Source organism: Triticum aestivum, chromosome 2A (genome assembly GCF_018294505.1).
Source record: "Triticum aestivum cultivar Chinese Spring chromosome 2A, IWGSC CS RefSeq v2.1, whole genome shotgun sequence".
Lineage (NCBI taxonomy): Eukaryota > Viridiplantae > Streptophyta > Magnoliopsida > Poales > Poaceae > Triticum > Triticum aestivum.
Window position 1 is genome coordinate 393,129 of NC_057797.1, and position 9,962 is coordinate 403,090.

General features: G+C 43.4%; 1 protein-coding gene across 4 annotated transcripts; it reads right to left on the reverse strand.

Annotated features, from left to right (window-relative positions):
• Nucleotides 1–2,952: 2,952 nt before the first annotated feature.
• LOC123186877 (uncharacterized) lies at nucleotides 2,953–7,659 on the reverse strand. 4 transcript variants are annotated; one of them, XM_044598555.1, is made up of 7 exons: nucleotides 7,402–7,659; nucleotides 5,047–5,282; nucleotides 4,582–4,732; nucleotides 4,342–4,463; nucleotides 3,881–3,943; nucleotides 3,660–3,728; nucleotides 2,953–3,512 (listed from the first exon to the last, which is right to left on the reverse strand). In XM_044598555.1, the coding sequence occupies exons 2-7, from the start codon at nucleotides 5,239–5,241 to the stop codon at nucleotides 3,435–3,437; spliced, it is 678 nt and encodes a 225-aa protein (XP_044454490.1). In that variant the 5' UTR covers nucleotides 5,242–5,282; nucleotides 7,402–7,659; the 3' UTR covers nucleotides 2,953–3,434. The 4 variants fall into 4 exon arrangements, with proteins under 4 accessions (XP_044454490.1, XP_044454488.1, XP_044454489.1 ...); XM_044598553.1 differs by having other exon boundaries at nucleotides 3,660–3,749; XM_044598554.1 differs by having other exon boundaries at nucleotides 4,582–4,735.
• Between the last annotated feature and the right edge of the window lie 2,303 nt (nucleotides 7,660–9,962).

The following is a 9,962-nucleotide window of genomic DNA, read 5'->3' on the forward strand; positions in this document are numbered from 1 at the left end:
AAAATAATAACATGAGTAGCTTAATGCAAATCTCACAACAATTTAGTTCACAAAATATATCTCAAATGTGCTCAATTACAATACGAGTAGTCTTATATGAAAAAAGAACAAGTAGAAAATTACATCACTAGGTAACTCTATGTTTTTGCACTGCCATGAAAGCATCAACTATGGCATCTTCGCTTACTTCCATGAACACATCTCGTTCAATAAATATCACCAAGCAATCATTCAAGCGATTATCACTCATAGTAGTCCTCAACTTATTTTTCACTAGATTCATTGCTGAAAACACTCTTTCAACACTCGCCGTTGCCACCGGTAAAATCAATATCAATTTGATGAGTAAGTAGACCAAATCATAAAGAACATGCTTCTTTGTTGCAACATGCTCCATCTTCAATATCAACTTCAATCTCTGCATAATGGACTAGAGGTTGAGGAAGGACTGCTTCATCTTCAATATTTGACACTATATCTTCATATTCAGGCTACTCTTCGGCTGCAACCTTCCTTCTTTTAGCAGCCTCATAATTCTGAAAAAAGGACTTAATGTTACCATTCCTCTTCATCTTCGGTTGTACAATTACAACAAAAAGAACAACACAAATAAGCATCATCAATGGTTATGTTTACAGTTTACTAGCTGAAAACTGGACAGGTTCAACGAGTTTTAAATGGTCTTTTTGAATGTTTAAGAACATCAACAAACAGTGCAGCAAACATTACTACATACTGGACAGTGCAGTTTGTTCGTTATATAGGCAGTGACGAGACATTTCTGCATTTCAGTATTGGGCAAAAAAGAACATGAGGCAGTACCAGTACAGTATCTCACCTGAATCGAATCAAGCAAAGGCCGAGCGGTGGAGGACCGGAGGAGAGGATACGAGGGGTCGAGGGCGTCGGCCGTCGGGACGGGAGGCGCGGGCGGAAAGAGCTCCTCCGGGGCGGCGGCGGCCCTCTGGTCCGGGTCGACGGGTCGGCGGCTCGCGGGTCGCGGCGCTTGCTGCTTGCTAGCTGTTCTCGCCAAACGGAAGGAGCTCCGGTGGCCGGCGCTGCTTCGATTTCGAAGGGGAACAGCAACGGCCGAGTGGGTGAGGCGGTGAGCGCCGAGCGGCGGCGCGTCCTGGTTGGGCAGCGGCCGAGCGCGAGGGGATTAGGCCATTAGATCGTGCCGCTCTGCCTATCTCTCTCGCTCGCTCGCTCTGTCCGGGTCGCTCACGTGATGGCAGTTGGGCCTGGCTGGCTGGCTTAGTTAAAATGGGCTAAAATATTATATGGTATAAATTTTTCTCACAAACTCTGGGTGTGCCACGGCACACCATGCACACACGCTAGGTCCGCCACTGGTTGATGGTACCCGTGCGGTAGACAGACGAGAGGTGTGAAATGGTGGAGTAGGCAAAGCGGGCAGGCGGTGGAGGAAGTGGATGCAAAGAAAGAGGGAACGGACGGAGATGGGGGGTGTGGTTCTGGGTGGACCTGTGGCGTCGAAGTCGTACGTTGCTTGATCCGGACTCCCGCGAAGCCCCCTACTTTGCTTCCGGTTTGTGAGACTTGATATAACCAGACGTGTCCGCGGGCAGATTCGGGGTGGCTTTGGATGGCAAATTAAAGTGTGTCCTAACCGCTTAATCCGACCTGTTGATTGCGGGCAATTTGGGGTCCACTTTGGATTGGAGATGCCCTGACCTGTTGGTAGGAATCCTTTGAAATTGTGTAAAAAAAAGGAGAGAAGAATACATAAAAAGACATTGATTGGTTTTTAAAGCAAATGGGCTTGGAATTGGTAGAAAACCAAGTTTGAGCAACTAGGCAGAGGTTAGGGCTTCTTTGATTCAAAGGAATTTTATAGAATTTCTGGAGGATTGAAATCCTTAGAATTTTTTTCTATGTTGGTCCTTTGATTCATAGGATTGGATTCCATAGGAATTTTTCCTATGGAATCTTTTGTACTACATTTCATAGGAAATTTAACATCCACTCCAACCTTTTTTTACAATTCTTTTGTTTTTCCCGTGGCATCAAACAATCATTGCTAATTCTATAGGATTCAAATGAGCATGCCACTCCAACCCTACACTTTTCCTGTTCCTGCGCTTTCAAAATCCTATGAATGAGGCCCTTAGTAGTACTCGTATCCCACTTTATCATCATGTTTTTTTTCTTCTCTTTATTTGTTATCCTGCACGCACACTGCCCGAGGCGCACGCATGCTCCTGCTCCACCGTGCGCCACAATCACCCATGTCTCTTTTTATATAGGAGCAGATAGAATCATGCAATGGTGTCTCTGTTGGTCCAGTGCGCCCGGTCCACCCATCTTGAACAGCAATGGTCGCTGCACAGCACGGTGGGTCAATGGATGGATGGGCCTATCCAGGTGCATGCATCATATTCATACTTCCTTCATTCTAAAATATAGTATTTTCTCTATTCCCATGCTTTAACTTTCTAAAATTCAATTTTAACCATAAATTTAACCAACGAGACCGACTGCGACAAAAGCAAAAATTATGCCGGTCGTCAAAGTTGCACTATATTTTGAAATGAAGGGAGTACTACACTTGCTCTTGGGTCCGCATGCAGAGCAGGCACAAGTACATGACATGTGGCCCATGGTACACCAGGTTCATTCATTCATTGAGCAGCCAAGGCACGGAATTCCAGGACAGCACACCATCCCATCTTTTGAGGGGAGGGGTGGCCAAAGAAAAAGAGAGCTGCTTACTATACTACTACTGGTAGTAGATCTAGATTAAAAAAGAAAAAAAAATAGTAACACGTCCAGATCTCCTTGCAGACACCAAAGATATCTTCTTCTTCTTCTTCTTCTTCTTCTTCTTCTTCTTCTTCTTCTAGATAGAGGAATGAATCAATTTTGAAATACTACTAGTAGAAAAACAAGAGGATGTGAAAATGCTGACTCACCAAATAAAAAGGAGGCATATATATATAATTCATTCATTCATCCATCCATCCATAGAGTACCTTCTTCACATTAACTAATTAGTATAATACTTGCTAGTATTTAGTATCTCTCCAAATAACTGAGATTGGTTTGGTTTGGTGGTCAGTTATAACAAACAGCAGCAGCAGCAGCAGCAGCAAGGGGTTACATGATTCAGCATCCATCATTTTTGAGCGCGCTCTCTCTCTCTCATCATTACAAGGAGTAAGAAGAAGAAGAAGAAGAAGAGGAAGAAGAAGAAGCTACTGAAGAATTTGTACTGATCAAATGTGCCAGTACAAATCCCTCTCTGTTCACAACTTGCTTCATTCCCAAGGAGGAGACTAACATTAATAACTTACTTACTTAACCACATGATGCATCATCTAACCTCTCTCTCTCTCTCTACTAACAGCAAGCAACTGAAACCACTGGTGAAGGTGAAGCATATGTATGTATGCATCTGAGGAAGGAGGGCTGGGCTAGTTGTTCTTGTACAGGGTCTTGAGCCTCTTTGCCGTCTGGATGAACCCCAAGATCACCTGCAACTCATCCAATTGCTGCTTGTTTGTTGTTTCAGCATTTGGAGGGGACAAAGGAATACACACATGATTACATTCTTCTTCTTCCTCATCTCAAGTCTTCTCAGTTACTAGTGGTGGATGCAAAGTTTGAGACAAAATGTATGTATGTATGTATGTTTGTACCTGGGACTGGAAATGCTGCTGGACCCCATGGAACAGCTGCTCCTCTGATGGAGTCGGGTTCATGCTCACCTGCACACATTTTTCACCACCCTGTAATTTATCATGTCAGGAATGAATCGAAAGCTTAGCATGGATTCTATTCTATTCTATTGTTTGCTGCTCAAGGATTACTCTACTCTGCTCTACTACATGGGATGATGGGATAGGACAGGAGTGCTTACAAGGTTGAAGTGCTTCCAGTATCTCCATAGTGTGGGTGTTCCAAGCTTTGTCAGGTTCACTCTCTGCAACAACAACAACAACAACAACAAATATCACAACACCAATCAGCGCAACTCTCACCCTACACTCAATTAGGTCCCCATGAGACAGACAGACAGACAGACAAGATACTGAAATACACCAAGAATCAAATTATCTATTTGCCTTGTCAACAAATTAGTCACGAGTTTGTTTAGCAAAAAAGCAATGACAGTGAGAACGACTTGACCACACTCCTGCCTAACCAACCATGGCCCATTGCCATGTGATTATCCCAGCCAGCACAGCAGGATGAGATGATCACACGCCTTTCATCATACTATTTAAGTATTATATATGGCCCAAACTCATCTCTCAGATCAGACGCAAATTACTTGTCATGTCGTGATTACTTGCTGGGACAGGGACAGTGATTAATTACCGCTCGCAGCTTCGAAGTCGAGTGAAGGTTGTTGGCCCGGCTGCTGGACGTCGTCGTGCAGGAAGACCATGGCCTTGTGTGCCGGACCCTTGGCTTTGTTGGCTTCTGGTACTCGATGCTTGCTGTGAGCAAAACACACAACAAGGGAACATTCAGTTTTTTTTCACTGATAGACAGACAGTTTATAGAATGCATTCTGGCTACAAACATTTTGAATGATGGCATAATAAATGGTCTTACAGTAGTTCATGTCTTTGTCTCCCATGTGAAAGCTGCCGCAGAACGAGTTGTTACCGCCGTCGATCTCATCATCGTCCTCGTTGCCAGTCGGAGCTTCCAAGACACTGAGGGCATTCCTCTGCAACTTCACCTCCACACCATTCTTGAGAACCTGCTTTTTCCAATAGGATAATAATATCTCAGGGATACCATATTTGGATGGATGTTGGTTTCTACTTATAATGCTTTTATTATAGCTTTATTTATATATATGCATCTTCAACTTTGAAATTGCTTGCTTGACTAGCTACTTTGTGCAAAGAAAAGTGAAGTCAAAAGGGACACATGATTCCTTTCACTCCATTGCAATTGTCAATCAATATCTATCAATATAAAGCAACAGCCACTAGCTAAGCAGAGTTTCAGTGGGATGCCTGAATAAATAAAAATTGAAAGGAAGGAAGGAAGGAAGGAAGGGAGCCTGACCAGCCAGTGCCATCCTCCAAGGCCAACAGCCTTCTTGACCACACCCTGCAGGCCGACCAGCACGGACTTTGTTCGGTTGTTACCGGTGACGACAACCTTGGTGTGCCTGGGCAGCACGGTGAGCTCCTCGTCGCCGCTCTCGTAACGGGGCAGCGACAGCATCCGCGAAGAACACACATCGGTCCCCATCATCATACTGCTTCACCGGCCTGATGCCGCCTCCCTGCCTGCTGAAACTGAAACAACCAAATTCAACCAATCAATACACACACACAGCCAGCTCAACATAAGGAATATGGTATCAGTTAACTCTCAACAGCAATACAGTAGACAGCACCATGAACGAACCCAAAAGTTGCCAAAATCAGCTCAAGATTCAGAGCAGAGTGCATGGATATTCAGAGGATTAATTATTATAGCAGAGTGCAAGAGTGAAACAGGTGATATTCAGAGGAGTAGTGAACACTGAAGAGTTGATGCAGTTAGATGAAGAGTTAGTGGCAGCAAGAAACACTTTATAATTTCCTTCAAAAAAAAAGAAACACTTTATAACACAGCAGCAGCACTGGGTAGGGTAATTCATTCATGGAGTGATCATGAGAAAGAGGAATTCGGCGCACGATCCAAATTTTATCTACTACTCCCCCGTTCCTAAATATAAGTCTTTCTAGAGATTCCACTATAGACTATATACGGATGTATGTAGACACGTTTTAGAGTGTAGATTCATTCATTTTACTCCGTATGTAGTTCACAGTGAAATCTCTAAAAAGACTTGTATATTTAGGAACAGAGGTAATACCATTTTAGTCGTAATAACACTAGACAATTCACAATCATTTGGGCCGAGAAATTCGACGCGGATCGGCTTGAAAAAGTGATGGAGGTGATGTGACGCGTCCATGCAAGCAAATTTGATCCGGATCTGGGCATCCATGTAAATCTGTGATGAGAGGGGAGGAGAGGAGATTTGCAAACGGATTGACAGCAATCATCCACTGACCACCGTGATGGCGATGAACCGGCAAAGGCGCTACGTACTAACTTGCTGCCAGGACCCACCAGGCAGCCATGGAGCCAGCCAGCTGCATCATACAGTATGAATTGCCTGCCTGCATGCCTGTTGCTTGCTTGCTTGCTTGCTGGGGTAGCAATCCTGAAAGCGATGTGTCTGTCTACCAATGTACGTATACTACTTACTACACTAGACTAGACTAGCTGCTTGCTGGGGCAGTAGCAAGTAGCATGTGATGTGAAGCCAAGCCAAGCCAAGCAGTAAATAAATCCCGATGGATGGATGGATGGAATAGGATCCGATTGCTAGCTTCTCTCTGATGGACAGGACAGTAGTTATGGATCCTGCCTGAATCTACTAAGCACGAATTTACTTACACTCAATGGATTGGATTGGATTGGATTGGATTGGAAGCAACTATAGTATTAAATTCAATTTTGCAGAGTAAATTGGCAATTAAAGCGAGTGATGGCACACACACACGCACAGACTGCATCTGCATGCATAGTGAGTCTACAGTTGCATCTTGTACTAGTAGTACTAGTATTGCATCGAAATTGGAATCTGCTGCTGCTGCTTACATTACAGTATGAAATGAAATGTACTAGTATACAGTGTAAAAGATGGAGGGCATCAACTGGTGAAGTGAAGTTGTGTGGTGCAAATCGAATTGTAGATTGCAAACACGGATATTCAAGATAGACGGATAGACATGCTGCTAACAATATAAAGTTGGTGTGAGCGAAATCCACTACTCCTATAGTAGGATAGGATAGAACCTCACTGCAGTACTCTGCTCTAGTGGCATGGAGTGTATATATGTAAAGAAAGAAAGAAAGGAGCGGATTTGATCTGATCTGGTCTGATCCAGGAGGGAGGGAATGAATTAAATTGATTGAATTGAATTGAATTGAATTGAATGCTGGGCCTCGGTGATCCAAAGAAAGAAAGAAAGAAAGAAAGAAAGAAAGAAAGAAAGAATTGGTTGCTGATCCAGTTAGGTAGGTAGCTAGCTAGGCTCTACTAGGTAGTGGGAGCAGCAGATGAATGCGAGGGAGGGAGGAATCCATCCAGACCAGATGGATCTAAATTGAACAAAATCCTTTTTCTTTTCTTTTCTTTTCTTTTCTTTTCTTTTCTTGATGCGAATTGAGCATTCCTTTGCTAAACCCCAAACCAAACCACAATTCTCGATCCATCCAAACAGAAAGGAAGCAAAGCAGCAATTGGAGCGATCCGGTCCAGAGAAAGAAAGTAGAAAGATCCATCGAAAGAAAGAAAGAAAGAAACAAGAAAAGAAAAGAAAAGAATGCTGGCGGATCAAGAGGAGGAGGTCTCACCTGCTCTGCTCTGCTCTGCTGGGGCGGATCCAGTTGAGCAATGGCCGGCCGGCGGTCCAGGACGGACGGCTCCCTCCAATTGCAATTGCAATTGCAATTGCGACTGCGTGGATCGGATCGGAGAGGAGCGCAATTCTCTGCGGATGCCAATCCAATCCAATCCAATTGCGCGGATCGATCGATCTAAAGGGAGGGAGGGAGGGAATGCAGAGGATGTGATGAAGTGAAGATCCAATTTTGCAGAGAGTGAATGCTTTCCAACTGCACTGCACAGCCCGAGCCCGCATACATACACTCACTTTCAGCCGGCTTCAACGCTGCCTGGCTGGCGTCATCGGCTCGTCTCCTGTCCACCGGCTCGGCTCGGCTTCGCTTTGCCTCTTTTTTTTTGCGAATGAATGGCCATGCCTTGATGTGATCGCTGACGTGCTCATTCATGCTGCTTCTCCTGCCAATCCTCCTCCTATCCACCTTTCCTCCGGACTGCCTTCCCTTCCCTTCCCTCCCGATAGGGGACCGTCTTCTTGCTTCCTCCTTCTACACGTACAATCCCATCCAATCCACACCTACCTCTCCACTATGGGTTTTGCCATCCAACCCGTCATACCGTAAACGTCCGTCCGCACCTCTCATTTTCCGCAAATCAGGGCCATGTACAACTCCGACATCCTCGACCCACCCAATACGCCAACCCAACAAGTACCTTCGGAGACACCTGTAGAGCACCTTTATAATCACCCAGTTACGTTGTGACGTTTGGTAGCACACAAAGTGTTCCTCCGATAAACGGGAATTGCATAATCTCATAGTCATAGGAACATGTATAAGTCATGAAGAAAGCAATAGCAACAAACTAAACGATCAAGTGCTATGCTAACGGAATGGGTCAAGTCAATCACATCATTCTCTAATGATGTGACCTCGTTAATCAAATGAAAACTCATGTCTATGGCTAGGAAACTTAACCATCTTTGATTCAACGAGCTAGTCAAGTAGAGGCATACTAGTGACATACTGTTTGTCTATGTATTCACACATGTATTATGTTTCTGGTTAATATAATTCTAGCATGAATAATAAACATTTATCATGATATAAGGAAATAAATAATAACTTTATTATTGCCTCTAGGGCATATTTCCTTCAGTCTTCCACTTGCACTAGAGTCAATAATCTAGTTCACATCGCCATGTGATTTAATACCAATAGTTCACATCACCATGTGATTAACACCCATAGTTCACATCGACATGTGACCGACACCCAAAGGGTTTACTAGAGTCAATAATCTAGTTCACATCGCTATGTGATTAACACCCAAAGAGTACTGAGGTGTGATCATGTTTTGCTTGTGAGAGAAGTTTAGTCAACGGGTCTGCCACATTCAGATCCGTAAGTATTTTGTAAATTTCTATGTCAACAATGCTCTGCACAGAGCTACTCTAGCTAATTGCTCCCACTTTCAATGTGTATCCAGATTGAGATTTAGAGTCATCTGGATCAGTGTCAAAATTTGCATCGACGTAACCCTTTACGACGAACCTTTTGTCACTTCCATAATCGAGAAACATATCCTTATTCCACTAAGGATAATTTTGACCAATGTCTAGTGATCTACTCCTAGATCACTATTGTACTCCTTTGCCAAACTCAGGGCAGGGTATACAATAGGTCTGGTACACATCATGACATACTTTATAGAACCTATGGCTGAGGCATAGGGAATGACTTTCATTCTCTCTCTATCTTCTGCAGTGGTCGGGTTTTGAGTCTTACTCAACTTCACACCTTGTAACACAGGCAAGAACTCCTTCTTTGACTGTTCCATTTTGAACTACTTCAAAATCTTGTCAAGGTATGTACTCATTGAAAAACTTATCAAGCGTCTTGATCTATCTCCATAGATCTTGATGCTCAATATGTAAGCAGCTTCACCGAGGTCTTTCTTTGAAAAACTCCTTTCAAACATTCCTTTATGCTTTGCAGAATAATTCTACATTATCTTCGATCAACAATATGTCATTCACATATACTTATCAGAAATGCTGTAATGCTCCCACTCACTTTCTTGTAAATACATGCTTCACCGCAAGTCTGTATAAAACTATATGCTTTGATCAACTTATCAAAGCGTATATTCCAACTCCGAGATGCTTGCACCAGTTCATAGATGGATCACTGGAGCTTGCATATTTTGTTAGCACCTTTAGGATTGACAACAACTCTTCTTTAATAAATCCATTAAGAAATGCAATTTTGTTTATCCACTTGGCAGATTTTATAAAATGCGGCAATTGCTAACATGATTCGGACAGACTTAAGCAAAAATACGAGTGAGAAACTCTTATCGTAATCAACACCTTGAACTTGTCGAAAACCTTTTTGCGACAATTCGTACAGAAAGATTTCACGCACTTCTCTCTCTCTCTCTCTCTCCCCCAAACTCGTCTATGTATTGGAGAAGGGGTGAGAATATAGGAAGTGGGCGAGGAGGGTGCATTTCATTTGACGAGCATATGTAAATGGTGGTATATATGTTAAAATCTTGAGAATCGTAAAGG